The 17059-nt window shown below is 40.6% G+C and overlaps 1 protein-coding gene across 4 annotated transcripts in view; it reads right to left on the reverse strand.

Moving 5' to 3' along the window:
* The window catches only part of CDKL1 (cyclin dependent kinase like 1), a 52560-nt gene that overhangs the window by 25878 nt on the left and 9623 nt on the right, over positions 1-17059 (reverse strand). For all 4 annotated transcript variants that reach the window (XM_070469101.1, XM_070469102.1, XM_070469100.1 and 1 more), the window contains one exon: positions 507-628. In XM_070469101.1, coding sequence (XP_070325202.1) covers positions 507-628 — 122 coding nt within the window. The remainder of the gene's footprint in view (positions 1-506; positions 629-17059) is intronic.

Below are 17059 nucleotides of genomic sequence, written 5' to 3' on the forward strand. Positions count from 1 at the left end.
ACCTTCACTACGTACATACTTGTGGTTGATTCACATTGACGTATGGCAGAAACTAACACAACGTTGGCAAGCAATTATCCTCCAATTAAGAATAAGTAAGTTTTAAAAAATATTTATAAAAACACCACATTTGTTTTAGCCTTAAATTTCCTATGAGCCATTGTCTTTGAAGTCTTCCTTTCAACCTCCAAGTCCTTATGCTTCCCTAGGCTGGCATGGAATAATTGATATCCTTCCTTTTCTTTCCTAGAGACTGATATAGCATCTATGCAGAGATAATATACCAAAGAAACCAAGTTCAATCTAATAATGTAGTTGCTGCTTTATTCACGAAAATGACTAGTTATGATCTCTTTCCCAACATTTCTGGCAACCCCCTCAGCAACAGAGTATGCTGACCAAACACTGCTGTCCCTGCCTACCGTGAAAAAAGCTCACAGCTCATCTTTCCTCGCAAACCCTGGTGTGTTTTGTTGGGTTTTGTTTATAAAGGACGGGTCACTCACCCTCTTTGGTGTCTGTCCAGCTCATGGAGCACCGTGTGGTCACAGTACTCAAACACCAGGTGAAGCCTCCGCTTCCTCCTGAAGACTTCAATAAGGTTGACGAGGTTGGGATGCTTGAGTTGCTGAAAATACAAAAAGCGAGGTGCTAAACTGGAGCTGTGAAAGACAGTTTTCTTTAATGTTGGTCCAAAAGAAGAAAGATGTTTGTCCTTCAGAAAAATTCTTGTCTTGGACTGAAGGAGGCTGTAGATAGTACAAGCTTAACTTCTCTTGATGAGCTGTTTGGGCTTCCCAGGTGGCACAGTGGTAAAGAATCCACCTGTCAATGTAGGAGATGCAGAAGATGCAGGTTCGATCCCTGGGTCGGGAAGATCCCCTGGAGAAGGAAACAGCAACCCACTCCAGCATTCTTGCCTGGGAAGTCCCATGGACAGTGGAGCCTGGTGGGTTATATAGTCCATGGGGCTGCAAAGAGTTGGACAAGACAGAGCAACTGAACACAGACACACGTAAAAAATGATCATAACCCTGGTGGCTGGTGAAGGCAAAGAGATATGAGAAGGCTGGGAAAGGAGAATGAAAAAGAGGGGGGCAGTGGTTAGTTAACATGAACTCATCCTTAAGGCTCAAATCAAGTGTCCTTTCCTAAAGGTGTCTCCCTGATCTCCCCAGACTGGTTCAGTGTCCCCTGTAGCTCCCTGAAGTATGAATCCTTTGGAATCCTTCAAAATTACTAACTGTTCAATTGATTTTTTTAATGTCCTCTGTTGTTGATAGATATAATAGATACACAGAATGTAAGACTCGTGATAGACATCAGGGTCTGTGTTCTCTTATTTTTCTCAAAATGATGTCATACCCCCAGCACAGAGCCTTGTACATAACAGGCATCTGATCATTATTTGTGAATGAATGAGTAAATCAGGTTTCCTAGGCTGGTGAAACATTTTAAAACAGAAAAATCAGAAGACTCTCCAATCTGACATGCCTGAAGGGCTGCATCTAGAAAGAACAGGCAGGAATGAATGTTGTTGTTGGCAGAGATAAATCTTGTACTTAGCTTTATGGCCCCTTCTGTCTATAATCTGACTGGAAATACCTACAACTAAGCAAACTAACTACTGTGAAGAGAGTAAAAATAGTTAACGTTCTTCAGGGCTTGAAGGCCTCCAGGCAGTGATCTAAGAGAACAAACGAGGAGGAAAGCTTCTTAAGGCTCCAGTCTCAGAAATCAGGTGATATAACTTCTGCCTCATTCTACTGGTCACAGCAAATCATGAGACCCACCCAGAGTCAGCCCACAATAAAATATAAAACTTGCAAAAAGTTTGTTCAGATTTCCCATAAGACGTTATAAAAACCTGAATGATCTTTTTGGCCAACCCAGTATCACGAGGAGAGCAGGGCCCAGGTGTCCCAGCCGAGCTCAGCTCCTGCTGACCACCCCCACTTAATTCAGCTACATGAGCAAGCTCAGGCAAGACCAGCCGAAGGAGCAGTCAGCCAGCCACAGTTGTGAGAAATAAGAAATCAGTAGCTTCTTTAAGCTACTGAGTTTTGGGGAGCTCTGTTAATACAGCACTAGATAACTCTGCGGTGAAGGAAATGGCACCCGACTCCAGTACTCTTGCCTGGAAAATCCCATGGACAGAGGAGCCTGGTAGGCTGCAGTCCCTGGGGTCACTACGAGTCGGACACAACTCAGCGAATTCATTTTCACTTTTCACTTTCTTGCATTGGAGAAGGAAATGGCAACCCACTCCAGTGTTCTTGCCTGGAGAATCCCAGGGATGGGGGAGCCTGGTGGGCTGCCCTCTACGCGGTCGCACAGAGTCAGACATGACTGAAGTGACTTAGCAGCAGCAGCAGTAGATAACTCTGTAGTAGAACTACCAGGGGAACGTTTGAAAACCAGGGATGCCTGGGCCCCACTCCCAGAGATCCTGAATTGGTCTTAGGCAAGGGCCAGCCATCTATTTTTTTCCCCAAATTGTCCAGGTGGTTTAATACATAGACAGAGGTATTAATCATAGGCTAACAGATATTTCAGACATGACAAAAGGCAGAAGGAGAAAAACTGAAGTTCTTGAACTGCACACTATAGTATATTTGTATGGACAATGAGAAAAGAAGAACCCAGCAAGGAAAATACCAAAAAAGACAATTATTTTCTCATTTTCTTTGTCTAACACCTCTGTCTTCAAGATGTGAACTTCCCGCTCCAGACAATACACGTGATGAAGCAAAATAAAACAGCCAAGACATTCTTAAAGCCCATTAGCCACATTTGGGCCTTAAAACAGAAAGCATTCCAAGCTATAAAGCCCCACACTTATATTCCCATATCTGGAAACTTAGGGATTTCCCTGGTGGCTCAGATGCTAAAGAATCTGCCTGCAATGTGGGAGACCTGGGTTTGATCCCTGGGTCAGGAAGATCCCCTGGAGAAGGGAATGGCTACTCAGTCAAGTAATCTTGCCTGGAGAATTCCACGGACAGAAGAGCCTGGTAGGCTACAGTCCATGGGATTGCAAAGAGTTGGACATGACTGAGCGACTAACACATACACATCTGGAAACATTTAGCCTGAACTAACAGAACAGTTAGTTCTGCACTAAGAGGACAGAACTGACTACTGTTTCAACCAAAGAAGTGCATTGGGTCAAATGTCTTAAACGGAAAACAAGTAACCAAGTTTAAAGTGGGGGGGGGGGGGGGAGGCAGTTTAGACAGCAGGCAATTAGGGGAAAGCAGACATTTTCTTATAAATTCTGAAAAATAATGGTTTGTAGGCCCAGACCTCAAATCTTAGATTCTTTTAATTTTCCATGTTCCATATATAGTCCTCAATTCTACTGAAACAAATACCTGGAGCTTCTCAGATGCCAAGAATGCCACCTGCAACTTGTCACATTCCTATGTGCAGAAATTGCCGGGGGCACTGTTGCCTCAGGATAAAACCCAAAGATCCTCTCCACTTGACCTTTGCTTACCTCCGCAGCCTCATCTCTTATAACTTCCCCCAGACTCACTGAACTTCTCTCACTTCCTCACTCTCACTTCAGGACCTGCTCACCCAGTAGTTTCCCATCTTCCAGATGAATTTCTTTCTGTCCAGCCCCCTTAGCCCTGCTCAACACACCTGTACGAACTAAGAGAGTATAACTCTGGAACCATGGGTGCCATCCAGCAGGTAGAAGGCACTGTCACAGCAGGCCCCACTGAACTGCATGGACTAAATGCTACACCCATCCTCCTGTTACTGCACAACTTTTGAAAAGTTAAGATTCTAATAACTTTTGAAAAGTTAAGATTCTAATAACTACACTGTAAGCTATTCTAATGACATATAGATTCTCTCCAATTTTTGAGCATTATAAATGATGTTCTGATAAACAATCTCCTAGCTGATTGACCTTAACTTGGGCTTCCCTGGTGGCTCCGCTGGTAAAGAATCCACCTACAGTGCGGGAGACCTGGGTTCGATCCCTGGGTTGGGAAGATCCCCTGGAGAAGAGAACGGCAACCCACTCCTGTATTCTGGCCTAGAGAATTCCATGGACTATTTAGTCCACGGGTTTGCAAAGAGTCAGACACGCCTGGGTGACTTTCACTTGGACATGTTAGTTAATGTCTTTAGGTTTACCACTTGTGAGAGGAGGAAGCTCAAGGGCTGCTGTGACAAAGCACATGCAGCAATGTCAGGCCACATCATCCTCTCCAGAAAGTTTAACGGTTACTATATTTTAATAATTTTTTATTTTATTATTTTTTAATTTTATTTTTGGTTGCGCTGGATCGTCGTTGTCGCACATAGGCTTTCTCTAGTTGCGGAGAGGGGGGCTGCTCTTCATTGGAGCTCAGCCTCTCACTGCGGCGGCTTCTCTCGTTGCGCAGCACAGGCTCTAGGCTCACGGGCTTCAGTAGATGCAGCACACACAAGCTCAGCAGTGACACATGGGCTCAGGTGCTCCTCCAGGATATGGGATCTTCCCGGACCAGGGATCGAAACTGTGTCCCCTGCACTGGCAGGTGGATTTTTATCCAATGTGCCTCCAAGGAAGTCCTGGTAATACTGTTATTGGGGGTTCAATCTATTTCTTTTTAGGCTGACTTTCTCAATTCATTTTATTCAACAAGTATTTATCTATCTTAATGTGCAAAGGGCACTCAGAGTCCTAAAGATACAGAGATAATAAAGCAAGTACCAAACCTACTCTCATGAAGCTTAGAAACTAGAAGGGGAGACAGATGTTGAACAAGTAATTACAGACGTGGTAAGTGTTACAAAAAGCCAGGGAAAGGGTACCCGGCTTGAGGGCGTTGAGTGGTCCAGGGAGTGGTCCAGTGGTTCCTGAGGAAGGTGGCCATTTAAGAAGTTCCTGTGTGCCCCAGGAACACAACATAAGGCTCTAAATAGACATAGCCACATTGCTTTCCAAAAGGATCAAACATACTTACACCTCTGCCGGGAGTGTGAGAGTACTTTTTACCATACCATTGAGGCATTAATGGATATTTAAGGTTTGTGATGTAGATTACTAAATTACTTCCCAAGAGGGCTTACAATGCCTCCAGCAACACAGGAAGGTGTCACATGATATTTAAACCACTCGTCTCTCCTATTTTCTGCTGTAAGATAATCTTTACATAGCTGTAAATAGCCAATAACTTATTTCTCAACCTATTTTCAGAAAATTCTTCATTTAGAGAAGTCAATCACTAAAACTAAATCCTAAGTAGGACTCATAAATCTTAAATTGTAAATTTTTTTTGTAAATATTTAAAAAAAAATTACTCTCTCTAGGTTGCCAAGATTCTGGGTTGACCTGAAAACATGCTAGAGCCGCAAATATCTGGGAGACAGCTCCTGTCATGGCGATGTTCATTTATTCAACAGGTCTCCAGAGTGTCTGTTCAGCCTCAGGCACTAGGGAAACACTGGTGAAGGGGACAAAGGGCTCAAGCATTAAGCAGAGAAGTGCCACAGAGCCCTCCATGTACAAGAATCTAGGCTGCCTTAGAGAAACTGTTCTTAGGAAGTGACTCTGAACTGGAGTCCCAGAGGGTGAGAAAGGTCTGACCAGACCAAGGGCAGGGGTGGTGGTGGTGAGGGATGGTGGCTTTCCAGGCAGAGGATTGACTCTGAGCTAGAAGGGAACTTACGCCACCTAAGGAACTGTAAGACGGTGTGGTCTGAATGTCAAACACATGGAACCGATACCAGAGAGACAGGCAGAAGGCAGGTTCTCCGGGGCATTGCAGGGCATGCTAAGAAATTTATGCTTCACCCTAAATGCAATGAGAAGCTACTGGAAGGAATTATAACAAGATGTGATATGGATACCATTTGGGTCTTTGTTGCTATGTGGGCTTGTGGGCTTTTCTCGAGTTGCATTGAGCAGGGACTACTCTCCAGTTGCTGTGTGCAGGCTTCTCATTGCAGTGGCTTCTCTTGTTGCAAAACCAGAGCTTTGGGGTGCATGGGCGTCAGCAGTTGCTGTTCCCAGGCTCTAGGGCACAGGCTCAATAATTGTGGTGCACGAACTTTGTTGCTCTGTGGTATGCAAGATCTTCCCAGATCAGGGTTTGAACCCATGTCTCCTGCATTGACAGGCAGATTCTTTACCACTGAGCCACCAGAAATCCCATCATCTGGGTGTTTTAAAGCTTGCTATGGTGGCAGGATACAGAATGGCTCAGAGGAGGCAATATGACTAGAGGAGCCTGGTAAGAGCCTAAAAGCTTGAACCAGAGAAGAGGCAGGGGAGATGGGGAGAAAGGCACTATTTGGAGACAATAATCAGGATGTGGTGATGGACTGGAGCTGAGGGATGGAGGAGAGAGTGATGATCAAAGGTTTGTGTAATGGGGTGGATCGTGGTGCCATGACTGAGAGAAAAAGCAGGTTTTGAAGGGAAGGAACTACTGCTTTGGCACACTGGGCTGATAAGGACTCTGAGATACCAAAGTAGAGGTGTCAGGTTGGCTGGAGTTTGAGCTGAAGATAAAAGCTGGGGCATCAGTGTGAGTGTAAGCAATGCCATAGTGAGAAGTGATGCCCAGAAGAATGAGTGAGAAGAGAGAGGCCCAAGGAGCCCAGCACCCAGAGAAGTGGTAGATGAGGAGGAAGTAGAGAAGGAGAAAGGGAAGATGGTGCCCCAAGATAAGAGAGAAAACAGCAGAACATAACACGATGGAGATACCGTTATAAGAGTACACTTACTCCACGAAGATGCTGCTGCTGAAAAGTCAAGTTGGGGAGAAGGGGTTTGTGTGACCTCACTGGAAGCAGCAGTGAGACCAGGAGCCAAATGTTGTGAATTTAGCATCCCCAAACCACCTCTCTCCTTTCGCCACTGACTCCCCTGACTCTAGGGGCCGAACTCAGAGGGGCACCTGTGGTCCTGAATCCAGTTTGCAATTGGTTGCCTAGAGGTCTTGACCAGAGCTCCAATACTGTGAATGTTTGCATTGACGAAAGTCTGGATGTTTCTACCTCAAAGCTGAATGGGCTCTTTTAGGGGCATTGGGAGGAATGAGATGAGAAGAATCAAGCAGCAATCTGGATGGACTGTCAGAGGTTTACTCCACGTGTTCATTATACAAGAAGTCTTAATGGAATAGACTAAATTACCATACATACTATGAAGATGTAGTTCAGGGCTCTTCTAATTAAAATTCCTTCCTGTTTATGAGTATATGAAGCCAAAGCCCCAGGCCTGGCCTCACTCCTGATTCGTGCTGGCCCAATCCTGAAGATCTCAGTGCTTCTTTCCACGTCAGTCACCATCCTTCAGTTATTCTATATCTAGAAGCCTGGGTTGGCTCACACTCAGATTTAGTTTCTCTTATATAAAAGTTTCTGCCTTTGCTGTTGCTATTATATTTTGGTCTTTCTTTTTTTTTTTTTTAATTTTCTCTGCATTTTGAAATATTCCTATTATGCTGCAAAGTGAAGCGTTTTTCTCTGACCTTAAAAAAGAACTGTGTTTTATCTGCCGGATTTAACCTGAGCCCTTGTCATAAGCTCAGGTTTTTCTATACCTCCTAAGGTCAAATGTTTGGCCTTAGCATTCTGAAGGATTTTTGACCTAGTTGCCAACATTTCAGATCAGGAAATGTTACTTTAAAGCCTTGGTTACCAAGATTCTCTTGAAAACGCTGGTGATGTATGCTGAGCCTGCAGTCTCTGGCATCAGTGGGCTGGGGCCGAGAAGCAGCTGTCCATGTTAGACAAGCCCAGGATACCTGAGTTTATCAGAGTCCCTACCACTCCCTGACACGAAGGACCTTTAACATCACTCTTTCACTATTAACTTTTTTTAAAGTGAGATATTTAATATGCCCAAGTTTCTATCAAAAGTGGAAAAATGTATAAGCGATAGAAATGACTGCATATTTTAAGGCAAATAAAAGATTTGTTTATGAAAGCAAATCATTTCCCCCCCACCTGCCTGGCCCCTGCAGACACTGGGTTTGGAACCTCTGCCCCATGGACTCCTCAGCACTCACATTCTGGATTGATCGATCAGTATACGGACCACTACATCTGTGGTCTCTTCTATCCCTCAGTGCCAAAAAGTCTCTGGTCTCTGTTCTTTGTGGGGAGGATGGGGGGATATTTATCCTGTCTGTGCTTTAGAGAGGAGAAACAGACTATTTTTTCAATGATCATATCCCATTTTCCTTCCAAAAACATTCTTCTTTTCCCACAAATTCGTGGTAAATAACAAAAGAACAAGGATTAAAATTTAGAAAGTGAGAGCTATTTCGGTAAAATGTTTTTCACAAGCCTTTGCAATTTTTGAACTTGACTCTTAGTCACAGATACATAGATCCTGTTGCAGGAATTTTTTATCAGTTAATATTCACCCAGAATGGAGAAAAGTGATGTCCCCCTCCTTTATAATAATTAATCCTGGGTACATCCCAAGGATTCCCAGGTCAGCATATGATAATACTCTCCAGGGCTTGAGACCCAGAAAGGTTTGTGGTGGTGCTCAGTCACCCAGTAGTGTCTGACTCTGTGTGACCCCAAGGACTTTAGCCTGCCAGGATCTTCTGTTCATGGGATTTCCCAGGCAAGAATACTGCAGTTGCCATTTCCTTCTCCAGGGGATCTTCCTGACCCAGGGATCAAAACAACATCTCCTGCGTTGGCAGATAGATTCTTTACCACCTGGGAAGCCCCACTTTATAGTAGCCTAGTGTAATTGATAGAATTTTTTCAAAGTAGTCTAGCCTATATACTAATGAATGAACCATTATAAAATTTTTATCACATACAGTGTTACAGTCATATTCATAACACAGTATTGGAAACATTGTTACATTTTTTAAATCACTTACCTGAGATGATAGACTGATATTCAGTTTCTCCCTTTATAAGCGAGGGAGAGAGATATACTGTATACAACATGATCTTTTGAAAGCAAAGTTATAAAGCTGTGAGAATTAACATATAATTTTATATTAAACGTCCCCCACTTTATTATGCTTATGTAAGGATAGACTAATATTTATGTATATTTTATACATTCAAGACACATGTAACTTTTCCATAATTGTTTTTGATATTTCTAGGTTACACAGGTCATCTGTGAGTTTCTCCAACTGGTGCAAATCTCCAAAATGTTTTCTAACATCTTTATTGAAAAAATTCACATGTAAGTGAATACAAACTTACACATGGAACATGCAGTTCCAACCCATGTTGTTCAAGGGTCAACTGTGTTAAGTGTAAAAAAGAAATGATTGGATAGTAAATACATATACAATGGCATTTGTGTCTGTGTTTTAGAGGGAAACACATGTCCTTGCTTAGGCACAGGCATCCTCTGGAGAGACCGCCATTGTTCGGGGGATGAGAATGGAGAGTGGGGGATGAGGCAAATTTCCTTTCCACTGCACGTTCTTCTGTACCTTCCACTTTGTTTTCTTACATAACCATACTTATTTATGTAAACATGATAATTTACTTTACCATAAAAAATAGTTTTAAAAGATTTGCATAAGTCTCTTCACCATATTGTAAAACCAAGATAAATATTTTGAAGTTAGTTTCAGAGAGCTAGTTAGTTAATAACATCAGCTTTGTGGTGGGGGGGAGCTATTTTCATGATTTTAAAAGCTATTTAATTATTATCGCCATCTCCGACCTAGAGGAAATATTCCACACCCCTCACAGTGCTGTTGAGGAATTGTTCTTTAACACTTTTGGTAAAGGAAAGCTGCCTTGATCCCACATTTCCTTTAAATGCCCAGAAACACATGGTAGATACCCTGGCTAACACCTTAGTTTTGGGGACGGCTAGAGAAGAGGCCCCGGTGGCTCAGGCAGTAAAGAATCTGCCTTCAATGCAGGAGACCTGGGTTCGATCCCTGGGTCTGGAAGATACCCCTGGTGAAGGGCACAGCAAGCCACTCCCGTATTCTTGCCTGGAGAATTCCATGGACTGAGAAGCTTGGTGGGTTACAGTTCATGGGGTCACAAAGAGTCGGACACAACTGAGTGACTAACACTTTCAGAGAAGGAAAGGGTGTGACAAGTGGGAGAGGAGGAAGAACTGAAAAAGCTGGAATCACAGGTGGAGAGGTGAAGTTAATTTACATTAGGTCTGCTGTAGACAGCATGGACGGGACAGAATGTGCCAGGCTGGTCCTCTGGCCAGAGACCTGGGCTGAGATCTCTTCTGCATTCCTCTCAAGACCCGTCACAGGCAGGCTAAGGATGTGCACAACAGATGCTCAGTTTGTTTTATTGGTTAATGAAGTTTTTGAAAAGTACTAGGAAAGAAGCAATAGCACCAACGTGATCAAAATGCGAATGAACCATGACACGGCCAAAAATTGATGCAGTAGCTCAGCTGGTAAAGAATGCACCTGCAATGCAGGAGACCATCGTTCAATTCCTGGGTTGGGAAGATCCACTGGGGAAGGGAAAGGCTACCCACTCCAGTATTCTTGGGCTTCCCTTATGGTTCAGCTGGTAAAGAATCCACCTGCAATGCAGGAGACCTGGGTTCAACTCCTGGGTTGGGAAGATCCCCTGGTGAAGGGAAAGGCTACCCAATCCAGTATTCTGGCCTCGAGAATTCCATGGACTACACAGTCCATGGGAGTCACAAAGAGTCAGACACGACTGAGCAACTTTCACTTTCAATGTACTGATAGTTATAAAACAAATTATTTGTTAGGTTTTTATATACAGTTGATAGCATAATTTATTTTAAAAATTCACCTTTCACTCTTCTAACAAAAAGGGAAATGGAATTCAGAGATTTTCTATCAGGCAATTTTATTCCAAAGCAATTTTTATCACAGTGTGGTTAAGGTTAATAAGTAATAAAGCAGATTAATGATTAGTATGGAAATATGCCTGTTGAAAGCAAATTTGTGGCCTAAAACATCAATTCTGCCAAATAAAAAGGTGAGTTAAAACATTAAAAAAAATTTAATGTGAAAGACACAAGGCTGGCCATTAAAAAAATTTTCATTCCATACAAAAAGTTCTACTTTCTAGTGTGGTTTGAATGTTTGATAACTATATATACAGTTGTCTACCTATAAACCTTTTTTTGGCTGGAAATAAAAAACAAGTGGCAAAAAAGCAATAGTATAATTATATTTCTTATCAATGTGCTTTATAAAATCATTTATTCAGCCTCTTTCTCCTGCTCTATGACATTTTCTAGAGTAAGGTGTGTGGCAGAGTATGTATTAAAAGCATTTAGAGTGCTGACAGATGGTGGCATGTGCTTAATCTCCTTGCAAATTGGGTATTTTTTTTTTTTTACATTTCCAATGATTTATTTGCCCCTGTTCTCTTTTTTTTGTTTGTTTTTTATTTTATTTTATTTTTTTATTAGTTGGAGGCTAATTACTTTACATCAAATTGGGTATTTTTAAAAGGTCTGTTGATGTCTACTTCTTTTGTTCTTGAAGTAAAGGCATGGCAGCTTTATCGCTTAGGAGTTCACTACACAGCAGGAACACAATCTTTCTAGACAAACACCCTGTGAGCTAAGCCAAAAAAATCTTCTAATAAACAAACAAAAGAGTCTGTTACTATTTGCATTTAGTATGTTATCTTGTAAAAATAAAATCAAACAGGTCTCCACTTGTTGAATAAATAGGGAGAGAGGATGATAGGGGGTTTGTTTGGTTTCTATCATTGTGGGGCAGGGAATGCTCCCCTTTGTCCTCCATGCCACTGACAACCAGTCTCTACAAACTCCCAACACCTACAAACATTAGCAATGAAACTCGAGGGGTCAGATCTGCCAGTTTCCAGTGTGAACATCTGCAAACAATAAAAGCTGTATAATCGGAAGGCTCCAAACTGAGCATATAGGCCAAATACTGTCTGAGGATGTGTTTTCTTTGGCCTGAATGCTATTAAAAAAATTTTTTTAAAAAATTGTTTGTCAATGCTTTAAAGTCAGGTTTCACTCTCATGTAAAGATATGAGGAATCCTTGGAGAAATGGCCGATTCTAGAGCTGGGGCAGGTGAGCCTGGAACACTTCATTGTGCCACACAGTAAAGACACATACAAGGAATGATGAGCATCTGTAAGACCAAGGTGCAGGCTCCAAGGAGCCCCAAGTAGCCAAATGTGTGACAATTTGAGACTCAGAAAGAATGACAGTGATGGTTTATAACATGCTGAATGTTTTAAAAATCCAGAATCCACAGTGACACTAAAACCTGTGTGTATTGGGGTGTAGCAGTGTGGGTGAAAAAAGCATTTTTTAAAAGAAAAATTATAACTAATGAATACAGCAAGAATTGTTGGAAACCCCCATTTTACAATAACTCTTATTGTAATTGATTCAGCTAAGGATCATTGGGTGACAGTTCTTGGGGAATAAGGCAGTCACACTGTTTCAAAGGATCACCCCAAAGATTACTTACTAATTATAAAGGGGAAAAGTGTTTCTTTACAATTGAGGAATATGACAGACCCATCTTAATAAAGAGACTAAAGCTGAGAGCACAGTTACAGGACAAAATGATATCATGTGTTTCCTGATTAGAAACAGTGTGATGGACACAGCCTTAACATGCTGAAACCATTTACCCTGTATCAAATCACATGGAAACAGTCAGACTTGTGTTGAGGCACATCTGGCAAAACTGACAAGGACTCTTGCAAAATGTCAATACCATGAAAGATTGAAAAAAGAATTTAAAAGTTAGAGAACTGTTGGATAGCTGCACGTAAAGCAATGAAATTAGAACACATCCTCTCACCATACACAAAACTCAAAATTTGCTTAAAGACTTACACATAAGATGTGACATCATAAAACTCTTAGAAGAGAACACAGGCAAAAGATTCTCTGACATAAATCATACCAATGTTTTCTTAGGTCAGTGTTTCCCCCTGACCAAAGCAACAGAAATAAAAACAAAAATAAATAAATGGGACCTAATCAAACGTACATGCTTTTGCACAGCAAGGGAAACCAAAAACAAAATGAAAAGACAATCAACAGAATGGGAGAAAATAATTGCAAATGATGTAACCAATAAAGGATTAATTTCCAAAATATACAAATAACTTATACAACTAAACAACAAAAAACAAACAACCCAATTGAAAAATGGGCAGAAGACCTATTTCGCCAAAGAAGAAATACAGATGGCCAACAAGAATGTGAAAAGATGCTTAGCACCGCTAATTACAGATAAATGCAAATCAAAACTACAATTAGGTACTACCTCATGCCAATCAGAATGGCCATCACTGAAGAGTCTACAAATAATAAATGATGAAGAGTATGTGGAGAAAAGGGAACTCTCCTACACTGCTAGTGGAGATGCAAGCTGGCGCAGCCACTGTGGAAAACAAGATGGAGGTTCCACAGAACACTAAAAATAGAACTACCATATGATCCAGCAAGCCCACTTCCGGGCATATACCTGGACAAAACTACTAACATCATTCAAAAAGATATTTCACCCCGATGTTCATAGCAACACTATCCACAATAGCCAAGATATGTGTGTGTTAGTTGTTCAGTCGTGTCCTACTCTTTGTGACCCCATGGACTGTAACCTGCCAGGTTCCTCTGTCTATGGAATTCTTCAGGCAAGAATACTGGAGTGGGTTGCCATTTCCTTCTCCAGGGGATCTTCCTGACCCAGGAATCAAACCCAGGTCTCTTGCATTGCAGGCGGATTCTTTACTCTCTAAGCCACCAGGGACGCCTAGCCAAGACTTGGAAACAACCTAAATGTGTATCCATTGATGGACAAATGGATAAAGAAAATATGGTACATACATACAATGGAATACTAATTATAAAAAAGAATAAAATAATGCCATGTGCACCAACACAGATGCACTTAGAGATGATCACATTGTCAGAAAGAGAAAGACAAATACCATATGATATCACTTATATGTGAAATCTAAAATATGACACAAGTGAACATATCTACGAAACAGGAACAGAATCACAGACAGAGAGAACAGACTCGTGGTTACCAAGGGGCAGGGTATTGGGGGAGCAGTGGAGCAGGAGATTGGGATGAACAGATGTAAGTTTTTGTATACAGAATGGATAAACAGCAAGGTCCTAATGCATAGCACAGAGAAGTATTTTCAACTTCCTATGATAAACCATAATGGAAAAGAATATAAAAAAGAATGTATATATATACATATATATGTAAAACTGAATATGTAAAACATACATATGTAAAACTGAATCACTTCAGTGTACAGCAGTAATTAACACATTGTAAATCAATTATACTTCATTTAAGAAAAGAATACTGTTTTAGATTAAAGGAGGTTATAAAAACATGACAATTAAATGCAGTGTGTGCTCAGTTATTAAGCATGTACTAAAATACACATATAATATACACACATATATGCATATTCTCATAAAAATTATTATATATATTATTGAGACAATATGAAAAACTTGAACACAGACTATATATTAGATAATAGTACTGAATCAATGATACATTTCTAGAATGTGGAAATCATATTATGGTACATAGAAAAATTTCTTTGTTCTAGGAGATTCATGCTGCATAGTTAAGAAAAATGTGTGTGCATCAGCCAAAAAGTGTGTGTGTGTGTGTGTGTGTGTGTGTGTGTGATAGAGACAGAAATGAAGTGGAATTCTAACAATTAGAATTAGCTAGATTAATAAATCTTGTTAAAGATACACAAGTATTCATTGTATTAGTCTTTCCACTTATGTGTGTATAATTTTTTTCAAAATAAAGAGTTATGGGGGAGAACCCAGGAGATTTTACACAAAATTTTGATCTCTGGCTTTAGGAAAAAGTCTCAGAAAGACTAGCATGCAGCCACCTGCTTCTCACAGACAGTCTCCCGTTTGCCTAGTCTCCACTGCTCCATCTTGCCTTGCATTCAGCCTGTTTCACTGGTTTGCATTACCAGTGTGAGTCCCCACAGACACCTGAGTTTGTAAAACTCAGATAACAACAAAGAATGTTACCATAACAAAGAATGGTAACAAATGCCATAACAAAGAATTCCGAACACGGTTAAAACAGCTTACAGAGATATGTTACAATCTATTTCGATAAGCCAATTAAGCAAGATAAGAAAATGGACCTAGAAATGGCACCGATTAGCAACAGCAGGATTAAATTCTTAGTCACAGGATTTTGCAAGGAGACTTTTATTGAGTTGGGAAATATTATTCAACTAATAATTCAACAAATACTACGGGAGCAGACACCTTTAGAAATTACGAACACTCTGATTAGATTCTAATGCTAGCGAGCATTCACATGGCACTCTGCCAGCATTCTGGGGAATGGGGCCTTGGCACAAGAGCACATGGAATTAAGCACTGAATAAATACTGAAGAACAGGGACCCATGACCGTCCTGCTACCCACAGCAATTTACAGTCATCAGGATGGTAATTTGCCCAACAGTGCTTCTGCTCTGATGTTTTAAGACAGGAGAGACCATGTGAAGTGCTGTCCCCTTCAGCTTCTCCTCTGGGTTGCCCGCCTTTCTGCCAACCTGTACCTTTCTCTCTCCTTTCTCCACTGCTCCTCCTTTCTCCTCCTCTGTCCTTCGCTGACGCTCTTTTTGAACCTCTGCTTTCCTGCCCTTGCATCCTTAAGCTGCCTTACTGCTGTGAGGTGTTTGTCCCCAAAGCACTCTGCTCCCCTCAGCAGTGAGTCAGCAGAGAAATGCCAAACAGAGACATAAATCATGGCGATAAGATGGGCCGGGTTCCAGAAGGCCCTGGAGCTTGCCCGAGGTTACCCAACAGCTTCAATCCGGATCTGAAACTGAAGCTCCTAACTGCGGCTCCTATTCCCAAGCAGTCTCACAGCCCACAGCCTCACTGGAAGTTATTGAAAGTGAGGAGACTAGGAAAAAATGGAATGTTTTGAACATGTGGTAGGTTGTTACTCTTCATGCCTAATCACAGTCGAATGAGAGCATGTTTCTGGCACATTATACATAGTCAGCATTCTTACCTTCCTATACCCCATGGACATTTTTTTTTCTTATTTATTACTCAAAGAAGTCTTTTTACACAGCTTTTCTTAATCATCCCTCAATGAAATTTTAACTCCACAAATATACTGTACATCTGTATATATACTGTATGTATACGTGCTTTATACAATAAAAAGTTAGGACCCCCAATTCCTAAGAACCAACTTTCACCCTCTTGCGGGTGACACTGCTCATTAAGAATGAATGAACTGCACTTCCACTTAGCACATCACTTTGCTTGACCTCCCAAATTGTTTGTAATTATTTTATATTGTTAGGTTAATCATGTACGTATTATGGCTTGCAATTGTAATTAACTTTTATTTTTTGTCTGGTTATTGATTGTGAAAACTGATAAACATCTTCTACTATTGTGATTATGTAACTATTACTTAATACCATTGTATCATGATTTGTCAACAGAAAAATAATTGAATCCTTTATCACCAAAACTATCATTTAATAGGAAGACCTGTAATAACTTTTAAAAATCTAGATGTATATCAGAATTATCTTGGAAATTTTTGAAAAATACAAATGCCCAGGTATTTCTCCAAAGCTCCAGATATGTTGCTAATGAGCAGTTGTGTTTAAAAACAACTGGACTAAATGATGATCTTTTGCTTTTATCTAGTTTCTTTCATTTTTTCTAGTTCATATTCAGTGCTCCCATTTCATTTAGTTATTGTTTTCCAATTTCTCCATCTCTTCTTTTTTTTTGATGTTCTTTCTCAAGTCTTTATCAAGCATAGCAGAAAAGCTTTTGTATACATATATAAAAATAGTATGTATAATATATATATTTTAGAAAACTTACAGATTTTTGCCTAATTAAAAAATTAATGACATTTTGATTCCATTTGTTTGACTCAGTATGAATAGAAAGATAGATTTCTAATTAAAAAAAAACAGACATGCAAAAAGCAACAAAGGTTTACTGTATAGCACAGGGAACTATAGTCAATATCTTATAATATTACATTATAATGTAATATAATATAATGTAATATACATTATAATGAAAAATAATCTCAA

Source organism: Odocoileus virginianus, chromosome 6 (genome assembly GCF_023699985.2).
Source record: "Odocoileus virginianus isolate 20LAN1187 ecotype Illinois chromosome 6, Ovbor_1.2, whole genome shotgun sequence".
In the NCBI taxonomy this organism is placed as follows: domain Eukaryota; kingdom Metazoa; phylum Chordata; class Mammalia; order Artiodactyla; family Cervidae; genus Odocoileus; species Odocoileus virginianus.